Source organism: Euleptes europaea, chromosome 17 (genome assembly GCF_029931775.1).
Source record: "Euleptes europaea isolate rEulEur1 chromosome 17, rEulEur1.hap1, whole genome shotgun sequence".
NCBI classification, from domain to species: Eukaryota; Metazoa; Chordata; class Lepidosauria; order Squamata; family Sphaerodactylidae; genus Euleptes; species Euleptes europaea.
In genome coordinates this window covers 18391571-18412670 of record NC_079328.1, presented here as the reverse complement: position 1 = coordinate 18412670, position 21100 = coordinate 18391571, and the positions used below count along the sequence as shown (strand labels likewise).

The window sequence follows — 21100 nt, the reverse complement described above, 5'->3', positions numbered from 1 at the left end:
GGAGAATATATTGAAACTTTAAGCTCAACTTAGATGATGTGGAACAAAAACAGTCTCTTTTGTTTTCAAATTATGCATTAGGTAGAATTTCTAGATATTTTCTCTCTGTGTAGTGGCCCCCTAGTACAGTGGTCGGCAAAGCGCGGCTCCCGAGCCGCATGCGGCTCTTTGGCCCCTTGAATGCGGCTCTCCCCAGGGCCTGGGCGGCTGCGGTTCCTGGCCCAGCCCAACCACCGCGGGATCCCGCCAGCCGGCCAGGAAGCCGACTCCCTGCCTCCCCACCCCCCCGTCCGTCGGTTCAGCAGCTCCTCCACATCCCCGGGCCCAGCCAGGCAGAGGTGCCGCGCTCCCGCCGGGCTCCAGCGCGCCCCAGGCGGGAGGAGCCAGCAGGTGAGGGGGAGGTGGCGCCCCCCTCCCCCGGCCTCCACTCCTCTCTCTCTCTCTCTCTCCGGCGGGGAGGGATCAAAGACGGCGGCCGGCTGCCCAGGCTGCTGCTGCAAGGGGGGGAGAGACAGGGCCGGAGCGGGCTGCGCGCCCTGGGCGCTCCCGCCTCCTCGCCCAGCCAGCCCAGGAAGGAGGGGAGGGCGGCGGCAGTGGGGCGCGGGGGAATCCCTCCCGGAGGCTGACTCCGTCGACTGGGGTTGGGGGTCAGGCACGCTGGACTTTGATGGACCAAGGGTCTGATTCAGTATAAGGCAGCTTCATGTGACTGCAATTGGGGGCGGGGGTCCCCGAATCTCTCCTCTCATTGGACCTTTCAAGCCGACCGCCTGCCAGTGCACAGCGCCGAGAGGGCGGGGGCGGGGCGGAGAGGAGCCCCCTTTCTGGGGGGGCGGCGGCGGCGGGGGGGCCTCCGAGGGTTGGGCAGCCAGCCTCGGTTGCCGTTTTATTTGGGGGGGGCTTGGGAACCGGGAGGGGGGGAAGTCTGCACTTGCACCGTTTGGGAGGGGCTGTGGGTCAGTGGTGGAGCATCCTCTTGGCGTGCAGAAGGTCCCAGGTTCAATCCCCGGCACCTCCAGTTAAAGGGTCAAGCAAGTAGGACGGTGGCTCTCAAAAGAAATCTCAATCATTGTAGTGTTGATATTTGGCTCTGTTAACTAATGAGTTTGCCGACCAGTGCCCTAGTATTATAACCAGTAATCCTTTGCACAGTGTCATGCATGGGAAGCCCATTCCTGAAGGGGGGGCAGTTAGGAAGCGGCCAAGAGTGGCACAGCTGCGCCGCCTCCACAGAGGCTTCCTGGTCAGAAAAAAGAAAAATAAACACACTTAAAATGTAAAAGGCAAAAAAATGCCCCATACACATTTTTGCTGGCATAGCCCCACTGCAGCATGGAGGGGTGTTCCTGGGGCCAAAGGGATTAGGCAGCTGCCTAAAGGCTGCTCCACCCCCAAGAACGCTGCGGGAATGCCTCCTAGGACACTGGTGTGGAGAGATACACTGGTGAAAGCTGGTGGGAGGCTATGCTGGCATCTGTGAGCCACGCTGCCGCCATGGTCAAGGGGGGCTGTGTAAGTTGCTCCATGCCAGTTTGCACGGCACAAGTGGCACAGATACTGGTACAGGGGTCACACCGGCTCCTGTGGGCATTCCCCCCCTTCAAGATTGCACGGTCAATGTTAAGATTGGAGTAATTTTTTAGTTATCTACCTGTCCCTCCTCCAAGGATTTCAGGGCAGTGTACGTTGAACTCCCTTCCCCATTTTATTCTCCCAACAACCCTGTGTAGTAGGCAATGCTGAGAGTGGCCTGAGATTTCCCACAGCAGAAGCCAAAAAGTCTAACCACACTGTGTGTCTGTGTAGGGCCCATTTGAATCAAATACTATTGATCCTGTGGGGGTTTTAAAACCTAAACTATAGGCCTCTTTAAAAATGGTCATGATGTATCTTTTGTATAAGAGCGAAAATTCTTGGGAAGGTGAATTCTGCATTTTTTACCTTGTTCTGTGATGCTTCTGCATTTTCATTGACCCACAGCATATGCATTTCTTTGTATAATAATATATATATAATACGAGATATATACTTTTTTTAGTGTACTTCTTATTTGGGTTGGCCAAACTGCATAAGCTTGTATATCACATGTAGAACAATAGGGTTACAACAGCATAACAAAAAGCAAGGAAGAGCATTTCTGATAATTATCTATACATAAACAGAATTTCTACTGAATGATAGATGCAGTAGTACAATGACGTCAAAATATCCTTTCATCTCTTTTATGTTTTGCTTTGATCTTTCCAAACCTTACCTAAGAGTCACAAGTCTTCATCTCTTCGTATGTATCACTCATCTTTGTACGTTTATTCAAATGAGTTAATAAACTCATAATTAGCTGTTCCACCTTACATTCAGACAGCTATAATCTAATGCCAGAAATCCAATAACGTAAACCAATGGTTTAGTAGTACCATGGAATGGACCTGTCTAGATAACTAGACATCTAGTTTATTAACTTTCATAATAACGTTATTGTGTTTTCTAATTACTTTAATCCATTGCTTTCATATGATCTTAGAAATGGGATTTTTTTAAGTTGTAAGCTTCACTTGATACCATTTGGATATATTATATCTGGATGCATTTTCTTTAAATCAAGGCAGTGGTCTTGTAAAACATTTATTCTGTGTGGGACATAGCTTTTTGTTCAAAAGCTCCTGAACCTTCACCATAAAGATAACTGCTCTCTCCATTTCCTTCTCTCTCTCTACTTATATTAAAGCCCCTACAAGTTTCCTGCTTTTCAGTCAGAAAAATGCCATCAATCGCATGGTGATAGATGAGCAGCAGAGTCCAGATATCATCCTTCCGATCCATAGTCTCAGGAATGTCCGGGCCATTGACTACGACCCCGTGGATAAGCAGCTGTACTGGATTGACTCTCGGCAAAACATTATCCGGAAGTCACAGGAGGATGGTGAACAGGTACCTCAGCACAGGTTGCTTTGTTTTACAGAAAAACTGCGGAGGAGGAGGAGGAGGAGGAGGAAACTTCTGTGAATCACAACTCATGGTTTAAATGTTTTGTGGAAGATAAGTAACAGGGACTGCCTCAGTTTTGTGGAGAAGGTTTGACTAGATTTTGAGTCTGTCTTTCCTCTTGGTTTAGAAGTATCTCTACGCTCACCCCCACCCTAGTATGGTTCATTGGATATTCACTCAAGATGCATGAATGTTACTGCATTGTGTCATGATAAGTAGTTAAACACTATATTAAATGAGCCTTGCTTTAGATGTGGCCTAACTGACTCTTTCCAAACCTTAAAATGGGCACGGAGGTCAAGCTGTTTGAGTTTTGAAACTTAAAACAATTTCCTGAATATGTATATTGAATTTCGTTCCAATACATCAGTGTCCAAGGAAGATACTGTGTTTTGAACTGAAAATCCCAAGTAGTTGAGCTTAAATCAAAGGATTTCTCTTTTTGCTGAGATGAGTGTTTAGCTGTGTTGGTTCACTTTGAGGGCTTCTTCTTCTTTCTTTTTTTTAAAAGCAGAGTTGCTTACAACTGGCACTGAAATGGGAAGTGTGAGTGACTAGCACCTCTTGCATGCCCTGAAGTGAAGCGCAGTGGAGCGAAGTGGAGCAGAGCAATAGATGAATGGGCACCCGATATTGAATTAGCACACAGGCTCTTGCTTCAGTGGAGCTACGCAAGCTCCCTTTTTGGAAATTATGATAGGAGCTTGACAATGAAAGAAGGCATCGCTTGCTCATTTCACCTGTTTCAGGATTGTTTATTGGTCGTGCATGAGCTCTGCATTTCCTAATTATTTTGAAGACATAATTGAAGTTTCACGTAACTGTGTTGTGCAGTCACCTGTCAATTGATCGTTTTCTTTTGTTGTTTCCCTGTCTCATCTGTAGGGCTTTACAGTGGTGGCGAGTCCAGTTCCAAACCAGAACCTGGACATCCAGCCTTACGACTTGAGCATCGACATTTATAGTCGCTATGTTTATTGGACTTGTGAAGCCACCAATGTGATCAGCGTGACTCGCCTGGATGGGAGGCCTATGGGAGTGGTGCTGAGAGGCGATCAGGATAGGCCCAGGGCTATTGTTGTGAACCCGGAGAAAGGGTAGGCGGAATGCTACATGAAAAGTGCCTCTTCCTCGAATATTCTTAAATGTTCCGCCATTCAGATATTTGGCGCAAAGAGTCCCGATGGAGAATCTGTCAAGTGTATTCCTCCTACAACATGGTGGCAGTCCAATGTGGCTCTTGTTACTCATGTGCCTCAGATTCCTGCATCTTCTCTACCATGTGAAAGAAATTAAGGACTATTAGAAAATTCACTTCTCTCGCAGTACAATCCTAGCCAGAGTTGCTCCGTTAAAATCAATGGGCTTGAACTGGAGTAACTGGACAGAATGACAGTCATGAGGAACAAATTTATTTCATTGTTCAGTTTTAGAATAGTGAGATAAATGACACCAAACTGGAATCATTCTGAGCTGTTATCGAAAATCACAGAGATGCGGGAATCCTTCGGCTCAACGTAGAAGGGGAAAGGGGAAGAAGGTTTAGAACATGTAATAAACTCACTCTCTTCACTTTTTCTTTAATAGGTACATGTATTTCACCAACCTCCAGGAGAGGTCTCCTAAAATAGAAAGGGCAGCATTAGATGGGACAGAACGCGAAGTCCTATTCTCCAGTGGGCTGAGCAAGCCCGTGGCCCTGGAGATTGACGGCCAGTTAGGGAAACTCTTCTGGGCAGATTCTGACCTCCGAAGAATTGAAAGCAGTGACCTCTCAGGTGGCGTAAAGCTTCTTTTTCCTTTCACCCCCCTTTTCAAAAACAAATATTCCATAATTTACTAGGAAGGAATATGTATTCTTTATTCTGCTCCAGTCTGTTTATGTTCTTTTATTCTTTATGTTGATTTTTTTTATTGAGTGTGCCAAATATTTAATGTTCTTAATGGCTGTTTGTGGGGAATATTTGCAAGTCCAGTTTCTTTCCTTATTTTGGGGGTTGTTTCTTCCTTCTCATTCCCTTCCCTAATGTTTAGGTGCCAGTAGGAAGAAGATAATTTCCAAGGGTGACACTCAATGGTATATAGGATCCATTTCCTAACTGACAGTTTTAATAGTTTCTGGTTATTTCTCTCACTGGATTCTATTGTTTTGAGATCTTAGAAAACAAACCCTTGTCTAATCTAATGCACCTATCGATACTGAATCCAGCATTAAAACAGCACAAAATCTTTTAACATAAACACTGGTGCTATGTAGAGGACTTTCATTCATAGGGTCGCCATGAGTCAGAAGCGACTTGACAGCACTTAACACGCACACACATGTAGAGGAGGGGCCAAGGCTTTGCTTGGCATGGAGAAGGTCCCAGAGTCAATTAATAGAATCATACAATTGGAAGGGGCCACACAAGCCATCTAGTCCAACCCGCTGCTTAATGCAGGATCGTGACCCCTTTTCGCCCAAGAAACTTTTACACTACCCTGGGTATACATGTCTATAAAATAGGTATACAAATCAAACATTTACTGATAATAAATAATAAAGAAACCTTTTACTTTTGTCAAATTTTTCACAACCCCCATATTCAGTTATGCGACCCCATCTGGGGTCGTGACCCACAGTTAAAGAAGCTTCGGCCTAGAGCATCGCTGACAAGTCCAGCCTCTGCTTAAAGACTGCTAGTGAGAAGGAGCTTACCACCTCCCTAGGTAGCCGATTCCACTGTCGAACAACTGTTATTGTAAAAAAAAATTCCCCTAATTTCCAGCTGGTACCTTTCTGCTCGCAATTTAAACCCATTATTGTGAGTCCTATCCTCTGCTGCCAACAGAAACAGCTCCCTGCCCTCCTACTCAAATACTTAAAGAGAGCAATCATGTCCCTCCTCAACCTCCTCTTCTGCAGACTAAACATTCCCAACTCCCTCAGCCTTTCCTCATAGGGATTGGTCTCCTGGCATCTCCCATTAAAAGGTCAGGTCATAGGTGATGTGAAAACCTGGAGAGCCCCAGCCAGTTAGGGCAGACAGTACTTTCCCAAATAGACCAGTAGTGGGTGAATGGTTCTGAAACAGCATGTGGAAGTTTAATATTAACATGAGTTCTGGATGTGTAACTTGGGAGCAGCTTTCAGCTAAATATCCAAGTATAAAAAAATGAACATGATATAAGTTCTTGGAAAATACCTTGGCAATGTTTTTCCTCCCCTTTAAAGGTGCTAATCGGATAGTTCTAGAAGATTCCAACATCTTGCAACCTGTAGGACTGACGGTGTTTGAAAACTGGCTGTACTGGATTGATAGGCATCAACAGATGATTGAGAAAATCGACATGACCGGCCGAGAAGGACGTACAAAAGTTCAGGCTCGTATTGCTCAGCTCAGCGACATTCATGCCGTTAAAGAACTCAACATGCAGGAGTACAGTAAGTGCCACGAAGCCAGCTGGAGAAGGGAAACTGAATAGCTCACGGCAAGGGATGCCCACCTCCAGGTGGGACCTAGGGGTCCCCGGAATAACAGCTCATCTCCAGACTTCAGAGATCATTTCCCCTGGAAAAAATGGATGCTTTGGAGGGTGGACTCTATGGCATTATATCCCACTGAGGTCCCTATCTCCGCCATGCTCCATCCCCAAATCTCCAAGAGTTTCCCACCCTGGAGCTGGCAACGCTATCCCCCCCACCCCCTGCCAGTGCCCAGGGGGGATCTGATAACCATACTCAATGGCATTTGCACTGAAGGACTTTCAAACCCTTGTCTGCGAACCGCGGATCAAGAGAGAGTTGTCTGTCACGCCTCTTCAGTTCCCCAGGCCCGGCCCATGACGTAGCATCCTGGATGAAGCTACACAGGCTTGGATATAGTCATGGCTGGAGAGGAGTCCACAGGGCTTGCTGGCTTGGGCTCATGAAGGAAAGGCAGAGTGTGCATGCAGTAAATAAAACTACAATCTGGAGAACGCAGCACACATTGTCTGACTATCTTAAAAGTTCCTATTTTCAAACGAGTGAGAGCAACATTTATTTTGTACTTGGGCCCTGGTCCTGAATGCTGTTTTTTGTATGTTTTACTGCCTTGCTGGGGCACTTCTGTGGAAAGGCGACCATACATACATTTCTTTTCAGGGAAGCGGATGTTTTCTTTTTTATATAATTTGTGTGTAATTTGATATAATTTTGGAACTTTGATAACTGATGTTATACAAAGAACAAAAGAAAAGAGGGCCACACCAAACCAAAACAAAACAAAAAGCAGCAACTGGTGCAAGGGGAAAGCATTTAATGATTAAATTGCCCCTATGCTTTTCGCATACGCTTCCTCAGGGGGGATCTTTCTTAACTCAAACGCCCCAAGCAAGCAATGAAACAATCATGAAAGAAAGGAGAATTTTGGACCATTGATAACTGATGTTATGCAAGGAAAAAATATTTATTATTTTGGGGCTTATAAATTTATTCATTAATTAACTTATTTACTTACTTGCTTACTTATTAGCCCCAAAAGTAAATATTTTTTCCTTGCATAACATCAGTTATCAATGGTCCAAAATTCTCCTTTTTTGCCAGGAGGCAATCAGAGGAGAGCCTAAGGCATAACCAGTCTGCAGAATAATAATGGAGCAGGCCCCAGGGAATCTGCTCATCAGTTCTTCGGCAGAGGCCCAGCGTTTCCCAGAGCGTAGTTTGAGAAGCACCGATGGCCGGCGGTCTCTGGTTTTTCATGGTTTCACCACATCCTTTCCTCCCTCTTGTCTTGCTTTGCAGGGCAGCACCCGTGCTCCCAAGATAATGGCGGGTGTTCACACATCTGTATTGTGAAAGGCGACGGAACCACACGATGCTCCTGCCCGGTCCACTTAGTCCTGCTTCAGGATGAGCTTTCCTGCGGAGGTGAGGCACTGCAGTGTAATGGTTGCAGCGTCAAGCTAGGAGACCCGACTCCAAATCTCAGCTCTGCCAGGGAGCTTGTCGGGTGACACGGATCGGTCACTAACTCTCAGCCCTGCCTACTTCGCAGAGTTGTTGGGAGGAAAATGGGGGTGAGGGAATGCTATATGTTGCACTGAGCTCCTTAATGGAAGGGTGAGATAAAAATGTATTAGAGAGATAGAGCGTTAAGTCATCATTTCAGAGGGTCACCGTGTTGGTCTGCAGTAGATGAGCTAGATTCGAGCCCAGTAGCCCCTTAGAGAAGAGGAAGAAGAGTTGTTTTTTTATTTGCTGACTTTCTCTACCACTTGAGGGAGACACAAAACCGTCTTACAATCACCTTCCCTTCCCCTCCCCATAACAGACACCCTGTGAGGTAGGTGGGGCTGAGAGAGCTCTATCAGAGCTGTAACTTGCCCAAGGTCACATGTAGGAGTGGGGAAATGAATCCAGTTCACCAGATGAGCCTCTGCCACCAATGTGGAGGAGTTGGGGAATCAAACCCGGTTCTCCAGATCAGACTCCACCGCTCTAAACCACCGCTCTTAACCACTACATCATGCTGGTTCAACAAGATTTGCAGGGTATAAGCTTTTGAGAGTCAAAAAAGGGAGCTTTGACTCTTGAAAGCTTATACCCTGCAAATCTTGTTGTCTCTGAGGTGCTACTGGTCTCGAATACAGTTGCACTGAGTCATGGTTAAGGCTCAGTAGGGTGGGCATAGACTTCCAGACAGAACGGAAAAGGAAGGAGATGGCACATCTGACTGACAGCTCCTAATCTCTCCTCTTGCTCACTGTAAAGAGACGAGAGCCAAAGTCCAGGAGTTAAAGGGTATGGTCTGCGGCTAGAATGTGTTGCTAGAGCACTTCCGTGTTTCCTTTGTGTCTCTGAGTGTGGAGCTTCTCAGTTCGAGTGAGGAACTGGGCAGGTTTGGTTGTGCGAACTGTGTGAATTCCGCAGAGCCTGCAAGACTGAGATATTCTGCCAGGCCTATGGTTGAGGACTGCATTGGTATCCATCATAGCTGGCCTCCATTCCCCCTCCCCCATAAATTTCCATCTTACAGTGGTATACTCGGGCATCCTGATTGCCCTTCCCCGAGCGCGCCATGGACCACCGATGGTTTTAGCACCGACTAGTTTTTATTAATAATCATTTATTGTGTGTTCTAGTTTTAATCTATAAGAGCCAGCGTGGTGTAGTGGTTAAGAGCAGTGGTTTGGAGCGGTGGACTCTGATCTGGAGAACCAGGTTGGATTTCCCAATCCTCCACATGAGTTGTGGACGCTAATCTGGTGAACCAGGTTGGTTTCCCTACCCCTACACATGAAGCCAACTGGGTGGCCTTGGGCTAGTCACAGCTCTCTTAGAGCTCTCTTAGCCCAACTTACCTCACAAGGTGTCTGTTGTGGGGAGGGGAAGAGAAGAAGATTGCGAGCTCGTTTGATGCTTCCTTAAGTGGTAGAGAAAGTCAGCATATAAAAACCAACTCTTCTATATGTATGTATTATGTTTTGTGATTGTTAGCCGCTCTGAGCCCCGCTTCGGCCCGGATATACAGCGGGATACAAGACTTTATAAATTTATTTATTATAAATAAATAAATAACATGTGGGCTTTTATTTATTAGCTTGACCAGTTTTCACAGGGGTCCAAGGTTCTGTAGGAGCCTCAGGGCGCAGAGTGGTAAGCTGTAGTACTGCAGTCCAAGCTCTGCTCACTATCTGAGTTCAATCCCGACAAAAGTTGGTTTCAGGTAGCCGGCTCAAGGTTGACTCAGCCTTCCGTCCTTCCGAGGTCGGTAAAATGAGTGTCCAGCTTGCTGGGGGTAAAGGCACTGGCAAACCACCCCATAAACAAAGTCTGCCTAGTAAACATCGGGATGTGACATCACCCCATGGGTCAGGAATGATCTGGTGCTTGCACAGGGGATCTTTACCTTACCAAAGCGCTGTACCGGATAATTAAACGACAGGAATAAGTAGTAGCGTAGTCCGGCTGTGTTTTTCCTAGATAGGGTACTGTCCCGAGAAAGGATGGGGAGAGGAAAACCTCATCTCCTACGCAAGACCCATGGTAACAGTCGTCCCTGTTGAGGAAGTGCAAACAGCTGCACTGAGAGAGCCGTCATTGACTTGGAGGAGCGAACTGAATTCTTCCTGAGCGAACGCAATGGTGGAATGAGCATAACCAGACATTGAGTCATGGCGGATCCATTTGCTGTGCATTATATCCCTTTTAAGCATTTTCGTATAGAATTATAAGAGAACATTGGAATGTATCGTGTGTTAATACGACCAGATTGCGCTGAAGGCAGTAGCTGTGGAAACTGAAGACTCGAGAAGGCACTCACGAATGAGTCTGCAGAACCGGGAAAGAAAGGAGGCGGGAAACTTATTCTCTCCGAGACATGCGAAAATTTCCCCACCATGATGCTGATGCTGAGTGACTTGGGTCCTTGCAGATCTGAGATAATAAACCCGCCACAGTGTCAGTTCTAATTTGTCCGGGCTTCAGCATATGAAGAGCAGTCACCAAAGTCAGATCAGTTTGACACAGATTGATGATGAATATGTTTGGGGGGGGGGGATGCCACCCAAAAATGACCTTGAAGGTAATTTCGAAGTTTGCAGATCACTGTGTGGATTGGATTGGCCCACTTCTGGAAAAGTGGTCACCGCTCTAAGAATAAGGAGCAGCTTTGGGCATAGCAAACTACAAACTAGGGTATCGAGTGGCAGTAGCCTATTACAAACTTGGCAGCCAGCTCATTTCCAGACATTTGACACAGCCATACTCCTTAAAGCAGGAACGTGATGAAAAGCAGGCAGTATCCATTGCATGTAGATGCGAAAGGGCAAACGGGCGTAAACAACATATGTTTGTTGGTTCTGTTGCCCTGTTGGGAGAGGAGAGAGTTCAGCAATGGCCTGAGGCTTTGGACAGTTCAGCCCAGTTCTGATGCTGAAATGCGCACTTTAGGGATTGGGTCGTCCTTTCAGGTAAACTATGATACCTGGGTATCAGCGATCTAGTCCATAGCTCCAGTAGGCGAACATCTTGAGTCCGTTGGTGCACCGCCACAGTCAAAAGTACTTGCAGTTTTGCTTCGTTTATTTATTTATTTATCCGACTTGTAGCCCGCCCTTCCCGGCTGAAGCCAGGCTCAGAACGGGTAACATCATTTAAAATATATCACGAATAATCAATAGTAAAATTAAACATACATTCTAAATTTAAAACAAATTGCGATTAATACCTCACACTCCAAATGGCGCCTAAATGGACTCATGTTGCCCAAGATAAGGGGCAGGTTGCCCCCTTGATTAGCATAAAGTAAAATAGAAAGGAGGGGGGTAGGGAGGCCAGCAAAGGTCTGGCGGAATAGCTCTGTCTTGCAGGCCCTGAGGAACTATTTAAGGTCCCGCAGGGCCCTGATGTCACTAAACAGAGCATTCCACCAAGCCAATGCCAGGGCCAAGAAGGCCCTGGCTCTCATCGAGGACAGCCACGCACTCTTAGGGCCAGGGATCACCAGTCGATTATTATCAGATGATCATAAGGATCTTCGGGAGATACACCAGCAGAGGTGGTCCCAAAGATATGAAGGTCCCAGGCCATGTAAGGCTATAAAGAAGAAGAGTTGGTTTTTATATGCCGACTTTCCGTACCACTTAAGGGAAAGTCAAACCAGCTTACAATCACCTTCCCCTCCGCACAACAGACACCCTGTGAGGTAGGTGGTGCTGTGAGAGCTCTTCAGAGAACTGTGATTATCCCAAGGTCACCCAGCTGGCTTCATGTGTGGGAGTGGGGAAACAAATCCAGTTCACCAGATTAGCGTCTGCTGCTCATGTGGAGGAGTGGGGGAATCGAACCCGGTTCTCCAGATCAGAGTCCACCGCTCCAAACCACCACTCTTAACCACTGCACCACACACCTTGAGCCTGATCCGATACTCCAGCTGGAGCCAGTGCAGTTGGCAAAGCACTGGGCTGTGTATGCTCTCGGGGCAAGACCCCTGTAACAAACAAGACCTGTTCCAAAAATATGAGTTCTCCCCCCTTCCCGGAGAGATGTGCCGCTCGTTACGACGGTCACTCAGTCCTCGGCTCTTTGTGCTTGCAGAACCGCCGACGTGTTCCCCGCAACAGTTCACGTGTTTCACGGGGGAGATCGACTGCATCCCGGTCGTTTGGCGCTGCGATGGGTACACGGAGTGTGAGGACGACAGTGATGAGAAGAACTGCCCGGTGTGCTCGGAGGCCCAGTTCCAGTGTGAGAGCGGGCAGTGCGTGGACATCGGCCTGCTGTGCAACGGGGAAGCCAATTGCCAGGACAGTTCCGATGAGAAGAACTGCGACGGTATGGTAGCATTTGAACGCATGGCTTTGGGGAGGGGGAAAGAGTGCAGAGCTTTATCTCACACTAGGCATGTTTTCTTTTCACCTGTTTTCTAAAGTGCCACTGCTTCACGCGCTCTGCACCCAGGCAATGCAGTTTCTGTGCTGAGAGGGAGATTAAATTCTACAGCCAGTATAAATTATGGACATTGAGTCAATTTGACAAAATCCTCACCATCCTGCAGTTTTTCATAATTATTGTCCATAATTCCATAAAATAGGCATATGGTGTAGTAATAGAATCATGGAGTTGGAAGGGACCACCAGGGTCATCCAGTCCAACCCCCTGCACAATGCAGGAAATTCACAATTACCTCCCCCACAAACCCCCAGTGACCCCTACTCCATGCCCAGAAGATGGCCAAGGTGCCTTCCCTCTCATGAACTGCCTAAGGTCATAGAATCAGCATGGCTGACAGATGACCATCTAGCCTCTTCTTAAAAACCTCCAGGGAAGGGGAGCTTACCACCTCCCAAGGAAGCCTGTTCCACTGAGGAACCGCTCTAACTGTTAGAAAATTCTTCCTAACGTCTAGACGGAAACTCTTTTGATTTAATTTCAACCCATTGGTTCTGGTCTGACCTTCTGGGGCAACAGAAAACAACTTGGCACCCTCCTCTATATGACAGCCCTTCAAGTACTTGAAGATGGTTATCATATCCCCTCTCAGTCTTCTCCTCTTCAGGCTAAACATACCCAGCTCCTTCAACCTTTCCTCATAGGACTTGGTCTCCAGACCCCTCACCATCTTTGTTGCCCTCCTCTGGACAGATGGTGTGAGGTGTGCTCTTTGGTCATTCTCAGTTGCCACTCATCTCTCCCTTCTTCCCCTATGGTTTTCCTGAACAATTGGGAGAGAAGGAAACCCAAGAGCACAGGGGAGAGGACAGAGTTTGCTCTTCCTAGCTTGCAGCGGTCAGCTCATCCCTCATCTGCCTTCAAAAACCCCCTTGCTGGTGTACTCTGAGCTGTTTCCCCCATGCACTCTTGTTTTAAGAGCATGAAAAGAGACTGCGGGGGGAAGCTTCTGGCAAGACTCTTGATTCGCCATCTCCTTTCCTGTGTGTTCAGAATGGCCCACTGCTAAAATCATTGGCCCACCAGGGCCCTAAGCGCTTTAGGTTTCCACACTGTTCGGGTGAAATGTCCTTGAGTTTCTTCCTGCTATAGAATACTTACACTGTCGTCTTAAGCACAGTTACACTGTTTTAAGCCCATTGATTTCATTGGATAAAGAAGTTTTTTATACCCCGCTTTTTTCTACCTTTTAAGGAGTCTCAAACTGGCTTACAATTGCCTTCCTTCCCCCCCACCCCCCCACAGCAGACACATTGTGAGGTAAGTGGGGCTGAGAGAGTTCATAGAGAACTGTGTCTGGCCCAAGGTCACCGAGCTGGCTTCATGTGTAAGAGTGGGGAAACTAATCCGGTTCACCAGATTAGAGTCCCCTGCTCATGTGGAGGAGTGGGGAATCGAACCCGGCTCTCCAGATTAGAGTCCACCGCTCCAAACCACTACACCACACTGGGCGCAAGTCTGCTTAGGATGGTACTGTGGTTCTTCAGTGCTAGTGTCTCTCGTCGTGTTGCATATTTGACTTCTTATCATTCCTGACATCGGACGATTGCTGATCCGCTTTTCCTCTCCTCCAGTGCTTTGTCTGTCTGATCAGTTCCGGTGTGCCAGTGGGCAGTGCATTGGGAAAAACAAGAAATGCGACCACAACTTGGACTGCAGTGACAACTCCGATGAACAGGGATGCTGTAAGTATGCAAACGTGTGCTGCAACCACTATTTCAGCCCAGCTCAGATTCTCTTGCTTGTGGATCGGAGGGGGTCAAATGGAGTTTGATGTTGGTTGGCATCAGCTAACTCGCAGCCATGGCTCATGATTTCCAAAGAATGCCCTTTCCTACCCCTGTCCTCCAAGAACAGAACAGACAACCTCAGCCTGAAGGTTGTGGTTATTTTTCTGGTTTGGTGTTGACGTCCCTTCACACCGGTGATATACAGACTTCAATAAAAAGTCCGATGTGCTATTGGCTGTGGGGATGTCGTTGTGGCAGGTCTTCTGCCCCCTAGCTTGAAGGTCCTACCTTCCATGTGCGTGGAAAGATTGTGTTTTTGTACTCAGCCTTCATGGCAGGCAAGGACAACGGAGACTTTCCATCTGATGCAGGCTGTCCACGCTGTGGAAAGTCTTGCATGGTAAAAGTGGGGGATGCCATTTTGATAGCCTTCCCATAGCCAAAATATAACACCTATGAGAGCTTTTGTCTTCCTCATCTAGATCATCATATTTCTCCCACTCTCTACCTGTTCTCAAATGCCACGAAACTGTTTCCTCTCAAGTATCACTACAGTTGTGTTACTCTTATCTCCCCTTCTCACCAAGGCTGAGAGCAGAGATTTCCTTAGAATCATTGAATCATAGAGTTGGAAGGGACCACCTGAGTCATCTAGTCCAACCCCCTGCACAATGCAGGAAATTCACAATTACCTCCCCCACAAACCCCCAGTGACCCCTACTCCATGCCCAGAAGATGGCCAAGGTGCCTTCCCTCTCATGAACTGCCTAAGGTCATAGAATCAGCATGGCTGACAGATGACCATCTAGCCTCTTCTTAAAAACCTCCAGGGAAGGGGAGCTTACCACCTCCCAAGGAAGCCTGTTCCACTGAGGAACCGCTCTAACTGTTAGAAAATTCTTCCTAACGTCTAGACGGAAACTCTTTTGATTTAATTTCAACCCATTGGTTCTGGTCTGACCTTCTGGGGCAACAGAAAACAACTTGGCACCCTCCTCTATATGACAGCCCTTCAAGTACTTGATGATGGTTATCATATCCCCTCTCAGTCTTCTCCTCTTCAGGCTAAACATACCCAGCTCCTTCAATCTTTCCTCATAGGACTTGGTCTCCAGACCCCTCACCATCTTTGTTGCCCTCCTCTGGACATGTTCCAGCTTGCCTACATCTTTCTTGTCTCACATCTCCCACCTTCTGTTAGTTTAGTGTGGAGGTGTAATCTCCTGGAGGCAGTGGCTGGAAAGTGCTCTAGGACTGAATCTGTGAAAGGTGCACATTTGATGTCTCTTGGTTTTTCTCCTTGGTCTCAGACACAACAGAGGAACCTGCCCCTCAAGCCAGCAATACGATCGGCTCCATCATTGGCGTGATCCTGACCGTTTTTGTGGTTGGCGCTATGTACTTTGTGTGCCAGAGGGTGTTGTGCCCCCGCATGAAAGGGGACGGTGAAACCATGACCAACGACTACGTGGTGCACGGACCAGCTTCTGTACCTCTGGGCTACGTGCCTCATCCGAGCTCGCTCTCCGGATCTCTCCCCGGTTAGTTTCTAGAGCTTGGTTGCATATTGTGTTGTTTCATAGTTACCCCTGATTGGTGCCTGCACAGTTTATGCTACCTTTGTGGTTTTAGTGGCCAAGCCTCATAGAAGTTAAAACTAGGAACTTGGAACAGGGTGAGGGTAGGATCCGCATTTCCAGCATGGAATTATCCACAAACCAACAGACGTACTCAAAAACCTGCACCTGTTTCATCTGCTGCTGTAAGTCAGCAATTCCTCAATTTCCCCTGACCTGTCCTCACTGCATCGCTTCATTAGAATGTGCATTCAGGTATGTTGTCCCTTTGCATGTCCCACTGAAAGCTCCATGGTGTTAACAGGCATCATTTTCAGATGCCTGTCCCCGCAAATTTAGGAAAGGAGCAGCACCATCACTATTCGCAAAAAGATTGGTGACCTGCGAAAAACATCCGTGAGCATTTTTCGTAGGTCTCCACTGATCTTTTCTCCATTGTTTTGCTCCTTCTTTCCTCACTTTGTTTTCGCTGAGCGCTGCTTTACAAAGTTTGTAGTCTGAGCTGGCCCTCAGTGGGGATTTTATCACCTGTGAAGTGTCTCTAAGACTGAGAGTGGTTATTCCGGAGAATCTGAGAGCCAGCGTGGTGTGGTGGTTAAGAGCGGTGGACTCTAATCTGGAGAACCAGGTTTGATTCCCCACTCCTCTACATGAGTGGCGGAGGCTAATCTGGGGAACTAGATTTGTTTCCCCACTTCTCCACATGAAGCCAGCTGGGTGACCTTGGCCTAGTCCCATTCTCTCAGCTCCACCTAGCTCACAGGGTGTCTGTTATGGGGAGGGGAAGGGAAGGTGATTGTAAGCTGGTTTGATTCTTCCTTAAGTGGTAGAGAAAGTCAGCATGTAAAAACCATCTCTTCTTCTTTTTTCTCTTTTTCTTCTTCCTTTTCTTCTTCCTATTCTTTTTCCTCTTCTTCCTCCTCCTCTTCTTTTTGTTCTTGTTATTCTACTTCTTCTTCGTGCCAGGCCTAGAAAAAAGATGGCCACTAATAAATAAAAAGTTTATTTGCATATGTTTCCATTCTCTTACCCCTCATGCCCTTCTTTAGCAATTACTGTTTTATAGATTGGAGTGTTGTTGAAGCTGAATCTTCTTTCCTTAGGAATGTCCCGGGGTAAATCTGTGATCAGCTCTCTCAGCATCATGGGTGGAAGCAGCGGGCCTCCATACGACAGGGCCCATGTTACTGGGGCGTCCTCCAGTAGTTCTTCAAGCACCAAGGGCACCTACTTCCCACCAGTAAGTAATTTCCTAGCAACTTCTCTTTCAATGTCAGTGCAAACACTGCATCATGTTTAGCGGCTAAGTGCTTCTGCACATGCTCATGCACAATAAGGCATGCTTTGTAGTAGCAACTGATGGTATCAGCATTAGCCACCCTATAGAAAATGTGGTCTAAAGTAGGAGAAAGTGGCTGAGAGAAGGTGCAATATCCTACTTTATACCCTTCTTTAAATAATTTTTTTATTTTTGAAAAACAATTTGAAAAGAAAAGGAGAAGGGGAGGTGAAAATTAGGAAAAGATAAAAAGAATTATATACAACACATTCAAAATTTCTTCTTTTGTTTTGTTTTTTTCTTCCTTGGCATTCAGAATATATAGTAATAAACTCACTAATACATTAAAAACTGCCTGTTAAAAATAGTATCGGATGTTTTCAACATTTCTTGTCCTGTCTTCATTTCTTCTCTTCTTATTACACAAACTCAAATTAGACCCAATTTAGATTGTGATAAACATAATAACACAGTGAGACATATCTGTATATGTTAAGTTGCAAGTGGATATTTACAATATGATTTAAGATATGACTTACTATATATATTACTGTATATTTCTATAAGCTCTAATATCATTTTAAGATAAACATAATTTTATTTTTTACCCTAACAAGGCCAAAACTTGTAGATGGGAAAAGTACAAATGCTGTTTATTATTAATTTTAAAAATTAATACAGAATAGCTCCAGTTTTGTTTTATTGTTTTAGTTGTAAGATGCCTTCAACAGGTGACTGGAGAGGTGGCATAGAATTTGTTTTTAACAGAGTTAACAGTATCCAACTCTGTAGACCTGAATAGAGTGCATTCACTGTATTTGCACTTCAGCTCTCTGCTTGACATGATATGAGCAGCTAGCTGAATCGCCAGCAAGGTATTCCTCCTGGAAGGCATGTAATGGACAAACTCTTCCCGGCAGAAAGTGCTATGGAAACTCTGTTCATTTCATGCCACATTTTGTGTCGTTGATTATAAAGGAAGCCGCGGCCCTCAGTTTGCAAGACCTGAGCAAAGTGGTTAATGATAGGACGTTTTGGAGGTCATTAATTCACAGGGTTTCCATATGTCAGAAGCTACTCTTAACACACGTGCGTAGTATGCCTTTCTCCCTGGAGTTGCTTGCATCCTTCTCCTCTTCTTCATTTTATCTTCACAATAACAGCCCTGTGGGGTAGCATAGGCTGAGCATGTCTGACTGGCCTCTGGTCGCCCAGCGAGTTGACGTAGCAGAATGGGGATTCAAACCTGAGTCTCCGGGATCCTAGCCTGACTGACCATTGTACTATACTGTTGTCACAAAACCCAAGGCAGCAATGCCTCTGAGCAGATACAGATTGTCTTCTGGCTGTGACAGCAATCACTTCATCTGGCTGGATAGTCAAAAAGGAAGAGAGAAGGGAAAGTTAAAGGAAGGTTTCAGGGCAAGGTAGGCTGCAGACTCTTAACAATTACAATATTTTTTTAAAAAACCCAGTGCTTTCATCTTCATTTTTGAACCAAAGACAGCAATGCTTTTGAGCATGTGCAGAGCGCTTTGTGGCTGGGATAGCATTCACCTAAGCAAAAGGGTTTCAGTTGGCCTGGCCATCTGCAAGAAGAATTACAGGCATTTTGTAACCAGTGACTTTTAGATCTTGGTCATCTATTTCTTCTTTTGTTAAACGTATTGGTTAATGCCTTGTGTTGAGGCTTTCCCAGTTGCCCAGAAAGGGCTGCCAAGTATGCTCTATTGTCATTGACAGTCGTCTGCTAGGAGAGAAAGGATATCTTAAATCATCTGCCTGGTAGACTGTCAGTGAAAACAGGACATACTTGGCAGTCATGTCTGGGTCATCGGGCAAACGGCCACACAAGGCATGGACCAGTATGAACCAACACAAGAGCATTAGTGTGATTTTTTTTTAAATGATGCCCTGTTCAGCGAGGAGCTCCTTGGTGCTATGAACACATCAGTCCATCAAGGTCTGTATAGTGTACTCAGACTGGCAGCAGCTCTCCAGGGACTCAGGCAGAGGTCTTTCATATGACCTACTGCCTGATCCCTTTTTTAACTGTGTAATCCAGGGATTGGACCTGGGACCTTCTGCATGCTAAGCAGAAGCTCTTCCAGTGAGCCCCTGTGTTTAAAAACCATTTCTTTGCCTTGATTTTGTTAACCTCGGGACCCCTTTTGCTTTTGCTTTTTCTAAAAGATTTTGAACCCGCCTCCATCACCAGCTACTGAACGTTCACATTACACTATGGAATTCGGCTATTCCTCAAACAGCCCTTCTACTCATCGATCGTACAGGTAAGAGATGATACGACCGGCATCTTTTATAGCTCTTGAGCAGCCAGGGGTGGACTGGCCATTTGACTTACAGGAAACAATCCAGGTGGCGTGCCGTCTTGGAGAGCCACTGGCAGCTATGAACAAGCAGAACCAAAACAGAGACCTCTTGGCTTCGACCATTCAGTGGCAGCGACTATTGGTCAGGTCTAAGATGAATGAGCACGTGTGAACTCACAAAACTGCCTTCTGCTAAGTCAGACTGTAGGCCTCTCATGGTCAGTCCTGAGTACTCAGACTGGCAACGGCTCTCCAGGGCCTCAGGGGGAAGTCTTTCACATCACCTACGCTGATCCTGTTAACTGGAGTTAGAGGGGCTTGAACCTAGGACCCTTCTGCATGCAAAGCTGGTGCTGGAGCACTGAGCCGTGGCCCACGCAGGGCTGGCTAAGCAAGCAGCTTGGCTTGTTCCAGGGTCATGTTGACTTCCCCATCTGTCCCTGTGAGCACGCTTTCAGATTATTTGTCTCTCTAACCTGGCAAGGGTCCCCTCAGACAAGCCCGTTTCAGCATTTTTTCAGGCAAGCCTGCCTACACATGAGAACCACGTTGGCCTGTGACTTGTATTTCCTTTCTGGTTTTAGGCCGTTAAGTTCCAAGTTATACACAAGAAACTGGGGGACCTTGTTTGGGTGGGAAGGCGACATAAATGTGTTTTTAATTAAATAAATAAGTCCCAAACGCCTTTGATTTTGCACGATCCCAGAAGCACGAGCTCCTGAGGAACTCCTTTTAAGGTACTGACGCTTCTTAACGTCCATTGCCTCAGTTACAGGCCGTACAGCTACCGGCATTTTGCCCCTCCCACGACGCCGTGCAGCACGGACGTTTGCGACAGCGATTACGCGCCCAGCCGTCAGGTGGTGACCGCAGTGGGCAAGGGCTACACCAGCGACTTGAACTACGATTCGGAGCCCGTGCCCCCGCCGCCGACTCCACGCAGCCAGTACTTGTCTGCAGAGGAGAACTACGAGAGTTGCCCGCCGTCTCCGTACACAGAGCGGAGCTATTCGCATCACTTGTATCCGCCGCCCCCCTCGCCCTGCACAGACTCCTCGTGAGAAACTCCCTCCCTCCTTTGACTGCCTCTGACCCCAACTGTGTAAATACGGAGAGCTCCTATCAAGAGGGGGGAGGGCCTGAGTGAGGCAGGGGGTATACGACTAAAATTATTAAATTGGGGCGGGGAGGATGCTGGAGAACTTGTATAGAAAGGGGGGGCAGAAGGTTTATTTATATATTTTCTTAAAACAGTCTGCTGCTTTGTGCCATAAGAAAATTTTTTAAATTTGTACACAGAAGTGTGCTTTTTTTATTATTTTTCCAAATGGAACACAAGAAGATGCCTTAAAATCAGTGAAGTGACTGAGCACAGGGGAAATGGAAGGAGCGGAGCGCTTCGCTATTCAATGAGCCAAATACCAAAAGAAGAAGAAGAGTTTTTCAGAGCAAGGCAAAGAATGAAAAAATGTCTGTCATGGAGCAGCATCTGGAGCCAAATCACCTCTTGCGTTTTCACTTTGACGGGCCAGCAGTTTAAATTAAACTTGAAGAAAACTTGTTCTAACAAACAAATAACGGTACACAAAGGGCTTTGTTTTCTACAAGAATACAGCAGTCACGGCAGTGAGGACACTGTAAGATTAATTCAGATCATCAGAAGTGGTGGAACGGCTTTTTTTGTTTCTTCCTGGGAGTTCCGTCATCTTGTTGAGCAAGTCTTGCTGAAGGCTGTGTGTTTTAATTTTGTGTCATTTTAATTGTTTTTTTTCCCGTTCTTCTGG

At 46.6% G+C, this 21100-nt stretch overlaps 1 protein-coding gene across 1 annotated transcript in view; it reads left to right on the top strand.

Annotated features, from left to right (window-relative positions):
• The window catches only part of LRP6 (LDL receptor related protein 6), a 119444-nt gene extending 98985 nt beyond the window's left edge, over positions 1–20459 (top strand). The window contains exons 13-23 of the mRNA XM_056862965.1: positions 2726–2928; positions 3871–4082; positions 4573–4763; positions 6200–6409; positions 7751–7876; positions 12047–12283; positions 13975–14085; positions 15441–15671; positions 16811–16947; positions 19180–19277; positions 20086–20459. Of these exons, the coding sequence (XP_056718943.1) occupies positions 2726–2928; positions 3871–4082; positions 4573–4763; positions 6200–6409; positions 7751–7876; positions 12047–12283; positions 13975–14085; positions 15441–15671; positions 16811–16947; positions 19180–19277; positions 20086–20377 (2048 nt within the window). The 3' untranslated portion in view covers positions 20378–20459. The remainder of the gene's footprint in view (positions 1–2725; positions 2929–3870; positions 4083–4572; positions 4764–6199; positions 6410–7750; positions 7877–12046; positions 12284–13974; positions 14086–15440; positions 15672–16810; positions 16948–19179; positions 19278–20085) is intronic.
• Positions 20460–21100: the final 641 nt, after the last annotated feature.